The sequence below is a fragment of the Debaryomyces fabryi genome (genome assembly GCF_001447935.2).
Source record: "Debaryomyces fabryi strain CBS 789 chromosome Unknown contig00031, whole genome shotgun sequence".
NCBI classification, from domain to species: Eukaryota; Fungi; Ascomycota; class Pichiomycetes; order Serinales; family Debaryomycetaceae; genus Debaryomyces; species Debaryomyces fabryi.
In genome coordinates, this window is record NW_015385457.1 from 39221 (window position 1) to 56614 (window position 17394).

The following is a 17394-nucleotide window of genomic DNA, read 5'->3' on the forward strand; positions in this document are numbered from 1 at the left end:
CACGGCAAAGTCCGTTTCTTATTACTACAAGCGAGATTGCCATATATATACGAATAACCATTATATATATTATGTAGAATTGTACTTAAGGTGTCTATACTCTCTACAGTTAGATTTTCGTACATTTAAAAGATATGCCAAAAAATCATTGTAGTATAGTTAATGCTTATTAAAAGTGGGCCATTATTAGTGGACTATATTTAATATAGTGTACGATTTCTTTTTTTGGTCTTGTGAATGCTTCAATAGCAATTTCAATAAATACAGGATTAACGAAATATATTCCAGCATAAAACCCCTATGTCAAGCGAAATGTAGCACTCATATTTGCAGGCCAACACCTCTGCGGGTGGGCCAGGCCATGCGGCCTGGCCATAATAGAGGTAGATTTAAGATTAAACGATTCGGTACGCGGAAAAACCGATTTGCGAGATAAGATGTCCGGGGATATCCCGAGAGCTACCGGGGCTATTTTTTTACCAGTATATGGTGTATGGATGTTTTTTGAGTTTAGTTGGTGCACAGTTGTTGCACAGGTTGCGCGAACGTACGTGGGAGTGTTGTGCCGATATAATTTTTCAGGTCAAAAACCATTGAGACTTATAGTCGATACATGCCTGGGGAATACTAACGGGATACAAGCGAACAATGATGAACCGATTAAGCACAGGGTTGTTTAAGGGATTGGTCCCTGTGACACGCAGTGTTCCTAGCACGATGATGAGTATCGGAGGAGCAATGTGCCATATAAGAAGCATGCATCAAACGATGCCAATGATGGAAAAATACTACAAGATCACCAAATATGCAAAGCCTGTCGACGACACTAAATACCAGGCAGGAGATTCTGCTGAAGGGGTGAAGATTCCATTATTCAGAAAGCAATATCCAAACTATCATTACGAAACGATGTTCTTCAAACGTCAAAACAGAGGATTATACGGAGGATTACAAAGAAAGAGATCTAAAACGTGTTCCGAGGCCAAAAATAAGAACTTGAGAGCACACAAGCCTAATATTGTCAAGGCCAAGTTGTGGTCGGAGACATTGAATAAAACTATTGCTACCAGAGTGTCCACCACTGTTTTGAGAACAATCACGCGTGAAGGAGGATTAGACAACTACTTACTCAAGGACAAACCGGCTAGGGTCAAGACCATGGGATTCAAGGGATGGAACTTGAAGTATGATGTCATGAAGAAGCGAGAATTCAACAAATTACCTAAGGTGGAGAAGGATGGCAATGTGCAACAGGTGTACTACGTCCACAGAGATGGCATGCAGATCACTGTTGGTAAGAATAAGTTACTCGAGGAATTATGGCAATTTGCCAGCAAAGACACCTGGACCCCAATCACCTGGAAGCAATTTCTTCTGAACCACACATACTTGACCACTGAGGAAATCGTGGATAAGTTGCACCATTATAACTTTGATTTTTCAAAGGTGTCTGCCTAAGTTAAATAATATGTATATAGTCATTAATACAATCTTGTATATCATTAAGCTGTAGGTGTATTATTTGTCACGCAACTAGATATATTCCGTTATCATTACCTCGCTGCAGTCTAACACCCTCAAGACTATTTTCGTAACCTTAGTAGTCTAATATCTACATAGACTAAACTTAATACCGTTTCACTAATATATTATAGTCCATATCTTGTATATCTACTAACTTAATACCGTTTCACTAATATATTATAGTCCATATCTTGTATATCTACTAACTTAATACCGTTTCACTAATATATTATATTCCATATCTTGTATATCTACTATAGTCCATATATTGTATATTCACTGTAATCCGTATCTTGTATGTCTACTATCTTGTATATCTAGTATATCATCATACTCGATTTAGCACCCATTATAAAATCCATACACCCATATAATACCTCTCCTTCTCCCCAAATCCCTGCACCAGGAACCACTATATAAAACAGCAGTCACAATAATCACATGATATCCTCCATATACTCCCCGTTGTACTAGTATCCCCTTATGAGTGTATATAGTGTCAGCCGTAAATTCGCACCATAAGGACACCTTTGTGTAATATTGCCTCAAGCTGATGTAATCATTGATTTTTGCCCGGTTTTGCGCCCTTTCATGCGACCACCGACGAAAAAATTTCACTCTCTCACTGTAATTTTCAATAGACAATTTTATAAAAAATTTTAACTTAGATTAATCTTTTATAAGTCAATAAATAATTAGATAAAATGGCTAGATCAGGTATGTAACAAGCCTTTAATATTAGTGGTGTTGAAAGAAGAAGACATGAGTCAGATGTATTTAAGAAATATTGTGGCCAAATGAACAGCATGTAGTGAAGTGAAAAATTCAGATGACGAACTGGACATAAATCAGAAAGGTGGATAAAATCAAATTTAATGATGATATGAATGGTTTGAATTCATTTTCAGATGAAGGAGAGTGATATACATGGATTTAAAGACGAGATGAGTTGGATATATGAATTTATTACAATACGGACCATGACGACAAGACCAACACCGAATGAGAAAAAAAGACATAAGTACTAACAAATTACAGGTATTGCTGTTGGATTAAACAAGGGACACAAGGTTGTCGCCAAGGAAGTTGCTCCAAAGGTCTCTTACAGAAAGGGTGCTTTATCCAAGAGAACTGAATTCGTTAGAAACATCGTCAAGGAAGTTTCCGGTTTAGCTCCATACGAAAGAAGATTGATCGAATTGATCAGAAACGCTGGTGAAAAGAGAGCTAAGAAGTTGGCTAAGAAGAGATTAGGTACCCACAAGAGAGCCGGTAGAAAGATCGAAGAAATGAATAAGGTCATTGCTGAATCAAGAAGACATTAAACTTTATGATTTCATGCGTAATTTTCTGTTAACTTGCTATCATTTCCTGTATCATCATTTTTTTCATTACTCTTTAAGTAATGCTTAATATATTTTACGTTTAAGTATCACTAGTTACATTGTAGTTTGGATTCGAAGTCCTCCTCTGCGGTTTTGTGTAAGTTTTTTTCCACATCCACCACTGTAAGCAAATGCTACTGTGAATTGTATTAAAGCTTTCTGTTTGATACCAAGCGCCCATTACTTGATTCCGCATGTTTTCTAGAGTCATAAACAAGCACTGTTGTCGAGGCTTAACGTTTCGTCGGTTTTATGTAAACGGTAGTACTCCTCCACTGCATTTTGGTAACCCAAACTATACACCTCCAACCTACAATGAAACCGTATCACCACCACAACCAATAAACCCAGCAAATACGCCTCCAAATAGCCAGGTTCCTCCACCATTTCATGATTCTGCTACCAAAAACCACAGATCTATGAAAGACTTCACTTCCTTCTTAGCCATGTGTGCATTAGCGTATTTTGCCATAGACAATTATATCAACAGAATCAAGCTAGAGAAACTTAATATCGAAACCACGGCTATCAATCTCAAAACCCTACAAGCCCAGCAGGCCAATTTTTTAAATGCTAGGAAAAAAAGAGATCTCCAGATCTTACAGGAAAGAAAGGACCAGGATAAGAGAAATTTCAAAATGGGCTTACATATAGCCTTCTTAAGGAAGCAATTGGTCGATTTGGGTGTCGATCCTGTAGATATAGAAACGGCCGTCAAAGAATTCGAAAAGAGTGTTCGGGCTGATAATTCAATAAAGAACGTTAGTGGTCAATCATTGTGGCTAGACGACAAATCTCGTATGTATTCATTTATTCAGTACTCAAGAAAGCATTTCTTACTAACATCTTCTAGCCTTGAAATTATATTTGCCAGATGCTCATGATTACGATAAAAAGAAAATAGAAGGTAATTCGAAAGAATAGATAGTTGCATACATAGTAATTTCCAATAAAATAGGTATAAGTCCAGTACACTTGTAGAATAGATACTCGCGGTTACCCGCATTTCGTGATCTCATCTAAACACCATTTAAGAGAATTTTCCGTCTGATACTTTTAACATTTTTTTCCTTTTCTTCTTTATACAATGTCTTTTACTAGGCGCCCATTAGAGTCACGGTTTATATGAATTTCTTCCACATATAATCTATAATCACTCTGTGATTTTTTCGTGCTCGGGTAAGCCTTAGAATAATCGTTTTTACCAACCCCGTTCTGTCGTGTCATTTTCTGGAGAATAGTTTGACTACGCGGTTCTAAACGTACATTTATCTAGTTTTGTATTGGATTGTAGTTATATGAGCATTATTAAGCTTTATGTAAAAAAACAGCAGTCTAATTTAAGCGGGTTATTGCTCAAGATTAGAATTAGTTCGTTTGCGCAACCATAAGTAGACCACTTATAGTGGGACTCCACTCTACGCCTATCAAGTGTCCTAAAATTATTTTGGGGACTTCAACTTATCCCTTACGCAGTTCGATCGTTTCAGCATCGATTTTGCCTAATTCTCTTTGCTTTAGCTTTAATTGCAAGAGGTTGAATTTAGGACAGCATGTTGTTTGTTTATCGGTGCCGTTCTGCTCGTAGTACTTCTTGCAGCATAAGTACAAGTTGTCAATTAACTTTGAACATTTTGATTCGTTATAATTATTTTTCTGTATGCAATCTTGAATGGCACAAGCTTCCGGATGGCATGGATCTGAATCTCCTGAAGAGGATGTCATACTATTGAATATTGTAGATTATGCTCTGTGTTGATAATTTAAGAAGAGAATAAATTATCGATTCACATTGCTGCCATTTGAGTACTTTTAAGTTTCGAGATGAATCTGAATCAGCTGACTACTATAAACGATACAGAATAATATTGCACGTATATAAGTAATTACTAACTAATTAAACTCTCATCTAAATCAGTATGATAATCATCCTCATCGTACTCGCTCGGTTCATATATAACTAAGGGAACAAATTCATTTGTGTTCTGTAATCGTTTCATAGTCTTAACTTTATTAATGTAGAATACTGCACAACCCGAAAATACTGACACCAATATAGCCATTAAACCCCATCTAGAGATATGCCACCTCAAACTTTCAATTTCAGATCTCATTGCAGAATTCAACTCTGTGGTTATTTTATGGTTCGTCTCCTGGATCCTCAATCGTATTTTCTTAGCATGTAAAGTATTTTCAGAGTTCTGATCATTCATCGCCACTTGGGTGTCATTCTTCATTTGAATGAATTCATTGTTCAATTCGTCTGATATTATATTAAAATCCCTTTCCAAAATATTAATTAAGTTGATTAATTCATTAATATGCGATTCCCTCGATCTGGTAATATCAACTCTAAGTTCTTGTTGAGCACTTTCGAAGAGATATCTCTCATTCTCTAATTCGTATAGCTGTGAATACTTAGTAGACAATTTCGAAAGCTTTGAGTTTAATTGTACTATTAACAAATTTATTATCTCATCTGCCTGATCTGGCTTGAATCCTGCCTTAACAAGCTGCGTGTAAACGTTATATGTATCCATATAAGGCTCCATGTTCTCAAATATAGTAGTGAGAAAGTCATCCTTATTGATTCCATCGGGGTCCTCAATTTCTTCTATAGGTTCATCTTGGTCTAACTGATTCTTGACGTTGGATACACTTGGCTTAGATGCGCCATGCTCTGTTGGTTTTTCATCTTCAATGTTTTTAGATAAATTTGTGGCATTGCTTTCAGTCTTCTTTGGCTCTGGTACTATCGTTTGAGATTCTAACCATTTGGTTTGTTTCAGAGCTTGTTTTGCAGATTTGTCTGGTTCAGATTGCTTTGATTCCGACTGTTCTGAAACGCTTGCTTTTGTCGATGATGCTTTATCGCCTACGCCCGTATTATTTCCACTACCATCGTTCGTCAGTTTGTTTCTAATTGATTGTTTGTTTAAACGATTGCTATCACTCAAGACACGTCGACGGACATTGATCTCCTTGTGCTTCAAGTGTAGCTTGCCAAATACAACATACGAAGATATTGATCGGTGGCAATTCAAATATAATCTTGGGTTATTCAAATGAAGAATGTTTATGCCATTTTTAATCATTATTAGTTTCTTCTCTTGGTTGTAACTGTCAAACGACGAAGGAAGATAAGCAAGTAATTATGTCTTGTGTAGTTGTTGAAACTCTCTGAGCTATAATTTATAGGCTTTATTCTTATATGTTGAAACCCAAATGGCTTATAGACAAATATTTATACTTTATAGTGTTCAATTCAGATATTAGTGCTAAGATTTAAGCTGATCATTTATTAGAGATTATTTATTATCGTGTGGATATCGGAGTATCAAAATTAACAACACAAAATAATTTTACTCAACGGTAGACGATTTCGTTACAAACATATCTATTCTTCCAACGCTACTTCTTTATTTGAAGTAGAACCAAATGGGGTTAATCTTTTAACTCGTTTCAGAAGACTTGTGAAGAGACTTGACGGAAGATTAACATAGCTAGAGATACTTTTATTTGAAGTAACAGCACTGCCAGAGCGTGGTTCATTTGCAGTGTCCCTTGCAGGTTCAGGATATTCCACACTCGAGAAAGAAGACGAATTATTCGAAATATAGCTAAAAATTGACCTAGAAAATTGGTTAAACCCAAACCTGCCGTGTCTTGAGTAAAGTAATGGCGATTTTGATCTCGAACTGTTCTCATCAGCACACGCAAATCCGTATGTTTGAAGAGGATTTTCGTACGTTTTGCCCGTAACAATTACTAAATCTGGAGTATAAGTAAGAAAATTGGGTCCATTATCTAAGCTCTTTTTGTTTATGGCATGACGAGCGTAATTCAACATCAATTCCTTTCTCAGACGTCCGTCACTTAGGTAGACCATTAGAACTCTCCTTTCGGGTTTTGAACTATCCAAACTGTCAGGGAACTCCAATTCATATCCAAAATCCTCAGTAATATTTCCATGTACGATATATTTTGTTCCAGTTGCAATATCGAACAAAGTAATTTCGGGAATTATGTTTTTCAAATGGTCTAATTCATCCTTTGAACATGTATTAGTGAATGAACATAATTCATTTAATATAGAAGCACCCAAAATTTCTAATTTTTCTTCGACTGTAAGAATATGTCCATCCCATATACACCCAAATCTCTCGTATATATCGACGAATTTTATAGAAGAAAGTAAGCTGTTCCAAGTAACAAATCTGCCAATCTCGCTCAACAATCTGACCTTCTCTGCTGCAAGATGAGTTCTCTTTTGCGTGAAATATTCGTTTCTCAAAGATAATACATGTTGATATTCTCTTTTACTGGGTACTTTTACTTCTTTTTCACTGTCCAAATACGGCTGAGGAATATCAGGTGGAGGTGCAAGCAAGTTGTCATTGATTTTCAATAATAAGCATGTACTCTGGGGAAATATCAGTTTATCAACAGCTGGAAATGATTCTTGAAATTCCTTGAACCCAGACGGACTATAGCAGATTAAATTTCTGCATAGGAACTGACACAACACGAGTGGGAACCGCTCAATAATAAAATATCGATAATTGGCAGCCTCAACAACATAATCAACAGCTTTAATTGAATATTTCAGCTTTTTGGCTTGTTCTTTCGCTTCACAACATAGCATGTAAAAGAACTGGTTAATAAGCTCTCTTATGTTCTGAAAACATTCTAACCAGTGTATAAGTCCAAGGTGAAAGAAGAGCCAAATTGTCATTAAAACCCGTAATAAGTGAACTCGAAGCAAGGCGGCAGCTGTTATATCAGTATTAACTTCCAAAGCATTCAATAAACTGATTCCATCTTCCTGTCCAAAGATTCCTAGATTCATATTTGTAACACTTTGAATGCTTCCCGCTCGTTTCTGTGATATAGCATCATGGCGTAAAAACAGCTCATCAAATTCATCGTCGTTATTTGGATCATCCAAATACTTTGCATAATTAAGATCAGCAGAAGTCTCTTCGACGGGAAGCTTAAACTGAAGCTCTTCGTTGTGCGTATATTTCACCATAATTTTTAATAAAGATAATACACAAGGAGAAGTTAAAAAAAGCACCTTGAAGATTTGAGTAACAAAAGTTGTTGCAAAACCTTTTTTTGAAAAAATCATTTTTTATACTTAAAGTTAGGAATTTTCTGACTTGAGTAGGTTTTTAAATGGAACTTATCTCTGATAGCAACGCTTACGAAGGAATACTATAATCCGTAAAGGTTTTTCAAATTTGCAAATATCGTCAGCGAAATTCTACTATGAAAGACTTATTCAATATTGGCCTAATGTCTGATTATTAATAAGGATAATATAGAAGGCTAATACGTGTAATATATAAATTTGGACGTTTTATATTTACTGTTTTCACTTACCTCTGATGCTTGGCTATCGCTGCATTTGAGTCTATGAATTGACTCTCATTTCATAAAGTACCTACACAATACACCAATTACCAATTTTTGGCCAAAATTTAGCCTAATAAAATTTCATCAATTCTAATTCTTCGTTAAGATTATATGATTCTACATCTCTAAATGTGATAATTGCTAGTACCATAATCAATCAGTAGTAACAAGACAACTTAGAAGAACCTATTAATGCGCGACTTAATTTTGCAGCAATTAATAGACTTACATTATTGGTTTACAGTATTGATAATTTCACAATTTGATAACTAATATATCTATTTAATAGTTAATGTTTGTGTCATACAGTTATGGTAACATAGGTGTTGAATAACGTAACTTGATTCTTTAAGTGAAGAATGAAAATATTTGTACAAATACTGAATTATGGACAATATCACGAAAATTTGTTATTGAACCAATTTCTTAAATAAGCCCAAGCTTGACTCAAAGCATACATGCTGGAATTCCACAAATTATTGAAGAATGATGCACTTCCATGACCTCCTTTCTTATAAATGGCACTTGTATAATTGACCGAAATCTTATCAGATTTAGAATAGTTGAATGTACTGGAATAGTTTTTTACTTTCTTTGTGTTCGGTGCTTTTTCGTTTACATCAATAGCCTGTACCGTTTTTTTGTTGGATTCTTTGTAGTTTCCAATAGAAATCTGGAGATCATCAATATCAAAGAAAGTATAAAACTGAGTTAGAAACTTTCCTCCTAGGATCATATAATCATCTTCATTCGTCGTGATAGGGAAAATGCAAGAAATACCTGATTTGTCGGAGAGTTTGACAGCCGGCGCAAACACAGTACTTCCACTAAATTCAAATCCTAATTTGATATCATTGTTGCAATTGTAAACTATTCCGTATATGTCTGCATAATATTTTCCACCTAGTAGAGTTGCTAGGTTTTCAACAACGGCAGCAGGGGCTACAGTCAAGTATGTAAGTGTATCAATCAATGTTGGATAGTTTTTCCCGAGAATAGGTTGCTTATAATTGCCATATGTCACATATACTTGACCCAAATCAACTGCTAACATAGATGCTTCATTATAGTCAGACCAGTCTCCAACAGCCTTCTGAATAATAGGCACCGTGATGAGCGAATCATATTTTGCAGTATCCACACCACCAAATATGATTCCGCTGTTGCTATTTCCACTATTCGGATAATACACTGAGTAGCAATTCTTTTTGATACTCCCGTCTTTCTTGAGTCTTGCAGGAAAATTATCATAAACATAACGTTTCCCCGTATTATAGTAAGTATTTTTGACTTTAAATTTGATTCCATATTCGAAAGTATAAGTGCTTTCAAAATTTTTTAAGCCTAGCCCAACTAGACCATATATCATAGGCAAGTCTCTAGATTCATCTCCAGCACCAAACTGAAACGATTTGATGTCAATACCACCGATTTGAAAATTATCCTTAGCCCAAGTTCCATTAATCTCTCCAGCACCATATATCATGCTAAAGCCACTATCCAAAGATTTGAAGGACGTGGACTTAGGAGAATCAAAAAATATCTTCTCCGTTATATAACATGGCTCATCTGAATTTCTACAATCGGTTGAATTGAATAACCTTACCCATGTATCCGATGTACCTGTGTCAAAAGTAACTAATACCGACTGGGGAGGAGTTCCAACAGTTATAGTAGTCACATACACACCTGTCTGTACCTTGTTTAAAGATAATGAAATAGTACCGCCATTATTGCTTTCTGAGTCTCGTTCAGTTATCGGACTGAACAAATCTTGTTCCCCCACAGAATATGTTTCAAGTGATCTGGTAGGATGCGAAAAAGCTATTTTAAAAAATGCTAGAATTGAAATTAATATAATGAAATTCATGATTATAAGTAGTAGCTAGGCATTCCAGACATCTTTGCCATATGCTCACCTTTTATAATAGGTCAACTTATCAATGTGTGACATAAATTGTTACAAGATTATTTCATAATATGCAACCGGCTAAATACTACAAGGTTTCGCATTTTTCTGGAACATCCATATAGTTGAATTAAGTATGCATTCTATAAATAAGCTGCATCTATACATATATTATTATACAATTAAGCGACATCTGAAGTACCATTCTCCTTATTTGTTTCAGATTCATCTTTGGTGTCACTTATTACATTCCACCCCATTCTCCTATTCAATCTTTCATACTTTAATCTGTCTTTATCACTCACACTTGGATTAATGCTAGATAATGCTCTCTTAAAATCATCATTAGTTACTACAATATCATCATCATCGTTACCCTCTGTAGACTCATAGAATCCTGAGGAATCTAATTCCTTTATTTGTTGACCCTGAAAGAATTTCTTTTTCAATGCTAACACACCAGCTTCTCTTACTAACGATGACAAATCAGCACCGGAGAAATTTCTGCATTTTTCATCGTCAGCAACTGCTCTTAAATCAACATCCTTGTGTAATGGAGTATTGTTGGCATTCACTAAGGTCTTCAAAATTTCGAATCTTTCATCATTTGTAGGCAATTCAATATATAATGTTTTGTCTAATCTTCCTGGTCTCAACATAGCAGGATCGATCATATCTGGTCTGTTTGTAGCACCAATCACAAAGACACCCTTTCTATCATTTAAACCATCCAATTCAGTCAATAAAGTATTGACAACACGGGAACTAGATTCGGATAATGAAGTATCTCTCTTAGGAACCAACGCATCCAACTCATCAAAGAAGATGATACATGGCACAGATGCTTTAGCCCTTTGGAAAACTTGCCTCACAGCTCTTTCAGATTCACCAACATATTTGTTTAATAATTCAGGTCCCTTAATAGAGATAAAATTTGCACGGGATTCGTTAGCTACGGCCTTGGCCAATAATGTTTTACCACAACCTGGTGGACCCCACAATAATACACCAGACGGTGCGCTTATACCAACCTTCAAATACAATTCTGGCTTTTTAATTGGCTGCACAATACACATATGTAACTCCATTCTGATATGGGCCAATGCACCAACATGTTGCCAGGTAACATCGGGAACGGTAGCAAAACCTTCTCTTTTGGCAGTCGGTTGTATTGTTGGAATAGCATTCAAGAAATCAGAATAGTTTATACATAATGGGGCTAATTGCTCGGCACTTAAAGGGTTTGGGTGCTTGACTAAGAATCTTTGGATAGTAGATAATTTTTCAAGATCAGACTTATTTTCGAATTTAGCTACAAATGCATTGTTAGGGCTCAATGCACCATCTTGGATATTACTCTTAGCTTCATCATTTCCATTATTATCAACATCCATTGGATCTATATCAATTGATTCAACTTCTTGCAAAAGCATTTCCTCTTCTTGTTCACTTAAACTTTCAAAGATTCTCTTTATGGCAGTGATACCTGCAGCAGTAACTAAACTTTTCAAATCAGCTCCAACATAACCAGGTGTCATTTTAGCCAACTCTCTAAAATTAAAATGTTCACCTTCTTGCAACTTTAAGTTCTTTGTCATTGTAGACAAAATGGAGCATCTTTGATCCTCATTTGGAACATTTAAACATATTTCTCTATCAAATCTACCCGCCCTTCTTAAGGCAGCATCTAAGGAATCAGGTCTATTAGTAGCACCTATAACAACAACAGGCTTACCATCGGTTTTATCCAATGTTAATTCGTCCATTAAAGTTAATAATTGGGCTACGATTCTTCTTTCCATTTCCCTTTGTGCACCACCATCTCTTTTTGGAGTTATTGCATCTATTTCGTCCATGAATATAATACAAGGTGCCAATGTTTTTGCTTCATCGAATATTTCACGAAGCTTCTTTTCCGACTCACCAGACATACCCGAAACTACGGAAGGAGCAGATATGTTCAAAAACGGCACTTGTAATTCTCCTGCCAATGCATTTGCAATTGTCGTCTTTCCGCAACCTGGTGGGCCATATAATAACACACCACGAGGTGCCTCTACACCTGTAGACAAATATATTTCCGGATGTAAGATCGGTAACCCTATTAACTCCATCAATTGAGTGGTGATGCTTTCAAGCCCACCCAAAGACGACAATTTCGAGGTAGGAGGTGTGTGGTCTATTTTACTCTTCTGTCTCTTCAAGGACTGTTTTGATGAATCCTTTGTCCGTTTCTTCTGCTTTTTGTCGTCTGCTTGTGCTTCTTCACTAGGCTTGTCACCCGTTTGTGGCTCACTGGTCGCCTCTTTGGACTGTGTTTGCCATAATGATACTACTGATTTGTTAAACGAATTGGTATCCTTCACCTCCATCAAGTTCGCATCATCTACGTTATCAAAATCACTATCAGCATTCGCAGCTTCGGCCAATGCTTTCGCATCCTTCTGCTTGATAATATCCGCCAACTCTTCGGCTTCGTCATTCCTCACCTCCTGCAAAACCGCATCAATGGACTTCTCCAACGACGCCCGCTTCATCCGCCTCATCTGGAAGTCTTTTAATTGTACATACTCAAGTACTTGTCCTGTTCTCAAGTCTCGAGCTAAGGCTATATACTCGAACGGATCGCTCTCATCTTCACCACATTTTTTCTTGTTCTCGGTTGTTTCTTCCTCAAGCAATGAATGGATAAGGTCATATATCTTCTGATCCAAACTTTGACTGACACTCTTCTTTTTAACCATGTTTGTAGTCCATAAACTCCTCGTATCTATCTATAGATATCATCACTACAAACAAAAAAATTTCATACCATCGCCATAAGTCACGTGCACATTCTCATGATCGATGGAAAAAAGTCCATCACGGCTTCCCCACCGGAACATCTTTCTGTAGTATGACCAATGTCTAAGGTATGCATTGATCTGTATTCGATATATTCGATAAATAGGACAGAGAAACCGATGGAAGTCTACCAGAACAAAAAATAAACAACATTTCAGAATCTCGGGTTGCAATATGACGTATTTACGGATCAAAAGTAGCATTTGGCCTTAATACAGCGAATTGTGGCCGTGCCGCAATCTCATAGCAATCTAAGAAAACCCGTGAACCAAAAGAAACATGATCAAGTACACATGGAACCTGACCTAATTAGGGAATTCTATTGTGATAAGGTGACAGATGCCGCGACAAAAGTGGTGTATAGCTGGCAGAGAGCCATATGTATCCAGAATATTCGATAGCAATATTAGTCGTTGGACGTATGTGTTCGGCAATGAATTGAGGTTTATAAATATGGGGAAATACGTGTTGAAATAACCAATTCGAAATTCTTAATTATTAACATTAAGTGTTTAATTTAATAGAGAACCACTAATAACATAATAATATCAAAATGTCTGACTTAGGTAGAAAGAACGTTTCCGACAAGATTTCTGAAGCTGTTACTCCAGAATCTCAAAAGAGCACTTTAGAAAAGACCAAGGAAACCGTCACTGACAAGGTTGATGAATTTGCTGGTAAGAACACCCCAGACAACCAAAAGTCTTTTGGTCAAACCGTCTCTGACAAGGTTCAAGCTGGTCACGACGATGCTAAGGAAGCTGTCAACAAGGACCAAGCCACTTTAGCTGACACCGTTGGTGAATACGTTGAAGCTGCTAAGGAACAAGCTGCCAACGCTGCTGAATACATTTCTGGTGTTGTAACTGGTGGTGCTGAAGGTGCTAAGAAGGCTGCTGATGATGTCACCAAGAAATAGATTGACTAGGTGTTAATTTACTTGTTTCAATTCTATATATTTAATAGTTTGATTTATTAATAAAAATTATGCTTTGCTTAATAGTCAACTTGTAGTTTCTAAGATGTTTTATACGTGTGTAGTTGGGGTCTAGCGTCTGAAGTCTGGAGTATGGAGTTATTGCAAAGCTGAATCTATGTTATGTCTTGATCGAACTTCTAAGCAGACAACTTATAAAATTTAAAGTCTGCTTCTTCAATTGACTTGGGCTGTTCAATTACATGGCATTTTTCGTCGTAGAACCCATGCCTGTCTATCTTATGTGTACCTTATCTACTCTATCTTCCCATACTATCAGGGCATTTGAATATTTCGGTACAAACACGACCATAGTTAATTTTTTTGAAGCTCATCTCAAATTGTATGATAGATTAGTACTTATAGGCATTATATACGTAACAATCATGGGTCCTAATAAGAAAGGAGCGAAGAAGGATATAATCGGTTCATCTTTTGGCATAAAAGATCTGGATTCCAACTCTGGAGATGACTTGAGTGACACAGAACACTCAAAAATCACAAATTCCAAGAGTCGGGTGATCCAAAATGAAAGTGATTTGGATGATTTTGATGATGATGAAGACGAAGAAGAAGAAGGCAAGGTATTTAATGTTCTGAAAAAGGCTAGTCATGTAGATAATTTTAAAAATGAAGAAAGTGAAGACGAAGAAGATTTCAATGACGAAGAAGAAGAAGAATTATCGGCAAATGCTGATATACTAGACGAAGACGAGTTGCTTGGTAGTGGAAAAATGACTAAGAATATAAGCTTAGAGAAATTGACACCAGAACAGCTTGCTAAGGAGCAGAAGAAGATCAAGAAAACAGGGGTATGCTACTTGTCTAAAATTCCACCATATATGAAACCAGCAAAATTACGTTCTGTATTATCAAGATTTGGAAAAATCGATCGTTTATTTTTGAAGCCAGAGGATAATACCACATACGCAAAGAGAGTCAAATATGGGGGAAATAAAAAGAAAAATTATACTGCTGGATGGGTAGAGTTCATCAATAAAAAAGACGCAAAGTTATGTGCTGCAACATTGAACGGTAATAAACTTGGAGGCAAGAAGACTTCATATTACTATGATGATATAATAAATATAAAATATCTTTCTGGATTCAAGTGGTTCGACTTAACACAACAAATAGCTAAGGAGAATGAAATCAGACAAGCTAAGTTATCAATGGAATTATCCCAACAGCAAAAGTTGAACAAGAGTTTCATTAACAATGTGGAAAGGTCGAAAATGATCAACAATATGCAAAATAAACGTAAGGCAAGACAAGCAGAGCTGGGTGCCGACAATACAAATAATGAAGAATCTGATATTAGGCGGAATTTAAAACAACGTAAATTAGCAAGTACTAGAGCTGACGCAGATGACGAGTTAAAGTATAAATCTAAACCAAATGAGAAATTGAATGACGTCTTGTCTAAAGTTTTTTAGTTACAGGAGTAATTACTTTTCGATATACATAATAATACATTAATATAACACTAAATTTACAATCTATATAATTTGAAATCTCTTTTCAGACTTGGAAGATTTCGAGCCAATATTATTTTTCTTCGTACTACTAACCACTCTTCTTTTTGGCTTTCTAACTTTTTTAGAATCATTGAACTGAATTAAAAACTCCACCCTCTGTTTTAATTCATGCCTCGAAGAACATCCTAATTTTTGAATTAATACTTCGCTATTAATGATGTCTGTTTTAGCTATTTTTCCCAGTTGTAATACCTTGTTTAGCTTCAACCACTTACTTGTTGGCCATTCTGGATTCAGAGAGGTATCATTTGAATCTTCCAAAATAGCTGGATCCGGATTTTCTATAGCTGAAACGTTTTCGCTTTTTCTTCTATGCAATATCTGCCTAGCGTATTTACCTGATAACCTTGAATAATGAGTTCGTATTGGAGTTGATTTGGAAGGTTGGTTTAATGAATTAGTTTCAGTTTTCTCTGAGAAAATTTTTGAAGGTGATCTATGGTTGAAGGATGAAGCTCTCTGATTTCCTATATTAGATTTATTCCCTGAAAAAAATGAGTCTAATTCATTGATTATTTCTTCAGGTCCTTCATCTGACGACTCAGCATCAACTATTTCTTTTTCGATATTCTGAGGCAAAACATCCTCCTGATTTGCTTTAGAAGGAGAGCTTGCAAATTTATCCTTTTCCATCAACGAATTTATTGTGCTATTAATTTTTTCCAAAATTTCGGCTCTGGAAATATCACCATATTTCTCTTTCTGATCAGCCTCCCTATCACCGGTATCTCCAACGTCTTCATATTTGCTTCCGATTGTGGGACTCACCTGCGGTATGTATTGCTCATGTGCTAATTTTTCTCTCAATTCAATGCTTCGTTCTTTGTCATGGTTGTTTATTTGAATATTTTGGGCTACACCAGAGGGCTTTGATATCTGATTTGAAATTGAAGCATTGAATCTTGACGTACTAGATAAAAGCTTTCCTCTTGTTGCTCCATGATTCTCTTCTTCACCATCAACGTCAGAAGAATCAAATTCAATATCTGCGTCATTTCTATTGCCAGAAACCTGGGTGTTTCTAAACTGTTCTGGCAGGGCCTTTCTAGAAAACGAAGTAGAGGGCAGCTTTTTGGATGTAGATCCAAAAATGAACGGCCGTACCTTCAAATTAGAAGGTGGAGTAATAATTGCTTCATTTGTTGATCTATTCATCGATTTCGTGGGACTCACAATGCTATGTTCATTTGTCGTATCACGTCCTGCCTTTCTTAATGATATCCGTGTGCTTCCAGGTGAGAATTTATTGTCGTCAGATATGAGTTTTCTGTGTTTTATAAGACTATCTTCTGCTTTTTCTTCAATCCGTAGAGATGGGTTCTCGTTATCACTGTCAGAAAACTGGTTCGAGGTCAAAGGAGGTAATTTCAATGGAGTCCCATTTTTTGAACGATATCTATTGATTCTATCAAGCGTATCAGGAGTAGATGCTTTATTTGTGATCCGATTTACGTTTGATGTGTGGGGACTATCTTTCAACGGAACCTTGGTCGTCGTGTCCCGTATCACATAATCACGCTGATGAAAGCTATCTTGTCCACTCTGTCTATTATTAGATATATTCTCGTTGTTAAAAGAATGATTTGGTTTCATATCATCGATTTCCATACGTGTATCATCAAATTCTATGTCATCTTCAAACTGCCCATTCCCATTAAAACCAGAATCAATATGATCGCGCTTGTCTAAACTCCTCAATTTTGGACTCCTTATTTTTTGAAAAGCAATTGAATCACTGTCCAAATCAAACGACCTTAAAGTTGCAGACATTATAACGCTACTATGGGAGCATTCATGTAA

The 17394-nt window shown here is 36.2% G+C and overlaps 11 protein-coding genes across 11 annotated transcripts; 5 read left to right on the plus strand and 6 right to left on the minus strand.

Annotated features, from left to right (window-relative positions):
• Nucleotides 1-768: 768 nt before the first annotated feature.
• AC631_01986 (mitochondrial 54S ribosomal protein bL28m) lies at nucleotides 769-1458 on the plus strand (the record flags this gene model as incomplete). The annotated part of the gene is made up of 1 exon (XM_015610816.1): nucleotides 769-1458. The coding sequence occupies one exon, from the start codon at nucleotides 769-771 to the stop codon at nucleotides 1456-1458; it is 690 nt and encodes a 229-aa protein (XP_015468352.1).
• A 770-nt stretch (nucleotides 1459-2228) lies between these two features.
• RPL39 (60S ribosomal protein eL36) lies at nucleotides 2229-2849 on the plus strand (the record flags this gene model as incomplete). Its single annotated transcript, XM_015610817.1, has 2 exons — nucleotides 2229-2241; nucleotides 2563-2849. The coding sequence occupies 2 exons, from the start codon at nucleotides 2229-2231 to the stop codon at nucleotides 2847-2849; spliced, it is 300 nt and encodes a 99-aa protein (XP_015468353.1).
• A 254-nt stretch (nucleotides 2850-3103) lies between these two features.
• AC631_01988 (uncharacterized protein) lies at nucleotides 3104-3793 on the plus strand (the record flags this gene model as incomplete). The annotated part of the gene is made up of 1 exon (XM_015610818.1): nucleotides 3104-3793. The coding sequence occupies one exon, from the start codon at nucleotides 3104-3106 to the stop codon at nucleotides 3791-3793; it is 690 nt and encodes a 229-aa protein (XP_015468354.1).
• Nucleotides 3794-4370: 577 nt separating this feature from the next.
• AC631_01989 (uncharacterized protein) lies at nucleotides 4371-4634 on the minus strand (the record flags this gene model as incomplete). Its single annotated transcript, XM_015610819.1, has 1 exon — nucleotides 4371-4634. One exon carries the CDS (start codon nucleotides 4632-4634, stop codon nucleotides 4371-4373), a length of 264 nt encoding a protein of 87 aa, XP_015468355.1.
• A 164-nt stretch (nucleotides 4635-4798) lies between these two features.
• On the minus strand, nucleotides 4799-6004 carry AC631_01990 (uncharacterized protein; the record flags this gene model as incomplete). The annotated part of the gene is made up of 1 exon (XM_015610820.1): nucleotides 4799-6004. The coding sequence occupies one exon, from the start codon at nucleotides 6002-6004 to the stop codon at nucleotides 4799-4801; it is 1206 nt and encodes a 401-aa protein (XP_015468356.1).
• A 302-nt stretch (nucleotides 6005-6306) lies between these two features.
• Nucleotides 6307-7941, minus strand: AC631_01991 (uncharacterized protein; the record flags this gene model as incomplete). Its single annotated transcript, XM_015610821.1, has 1 exon — nucleotides 6307-7941. The coding sequence occupies one exon, from the start codon at nucleotides 7939-7941 to the stop codon at nucleotides 6307-6309; it is 1635 nt and encodes a 544-aa protein (XP_015468357.1).
• Nucleotides 7942-8724: 783 nt separating this feature from the next.
• On the minus strand, nucleotides 8725-10197 carry AC631_01992 (pepsin-like aspartic protease; the record flags this gene model as incomplete). The annotated part of the gene is made up of 1 exon (XM_015610822.1): nucleotides 8725-10197. One exon carries the CDS (start codon nucleotides 10195-10197, stop codon nucleotides 8725-8727), a length of 1473 nt encoding a protein of 490 aa, XP_015468358.1.
• Nucleotides 10198-10418: 221 nt separating this feature from the next.
• RIX7 (putative AAA family ATPase) lies at nucleotides 10419-12980 on the minus strand (the record flags this gene model as incomplete). The annotated part of the gene is made up of 1 exon (XM_015610823.1): nucleotides 10419-12980. The coding sequence occupies one exon, from the start codon at nucleotides 12978-12980 to the stop codon at nucleotides 10419-10421; it is 2562 nt and encodes an 853-aa protein (XP_015468359.1).
• Nucleotides 12981-13633: 653 nt separating this feature from the next.
• AC631_01994 (lipid-binding protein) lies at nucleotides 13634-13999 on the plus strand (the record flags this gene model as incomplete). The annotated part of the gene is made up of 1 exon (XM_015610824.1): nucleotides 13634-13999. The coding sequence occupies one exon, from the start codon at nucleotides 13634-13636 to the stop codon at nucleotides 13997-13999; it is 366 nt and encodes a 121-aa protein (XP_015468360.1).
• A 443-nt stretch (nucleotides 14000-14442) lies between these two features.
• Nucleotides 14443-15492, plus strand: AC631_01995 (RNA-binding ATPase activator; the record flags this gene model as incomplete). The annotated part of the gene is made up of 1 exon (XM_015610825.1): nucleotides 14443-15492. One exon carries the CDS (start codon nucleotides 14443-14445, stop codon nucleotides 15490-15492), a length of 1050 nt encoding a protein of 349 aa, XP_015468361.1.
• A 63-nt stretch (nucleotides 15493-15555) lies between these two features.
• AC631_01996 (uncharacterized protein) lies at nucleotides 15556-17364 on the minus strand (the record flags this gene model as incomplete). The annotated part of the gene is made up of 1 exon (XM_015610826.1): nucleotides 15556-17364. One exon carries the CDS (start codon nucleotides 17362-17364, stop codon nucleotides 15556-15558), a length of 1809 nt encoding a protein of 602 aa, XP_015468362.1.
• Nucleotides 17365-17394: the final 30 nt, after the last annotated feature.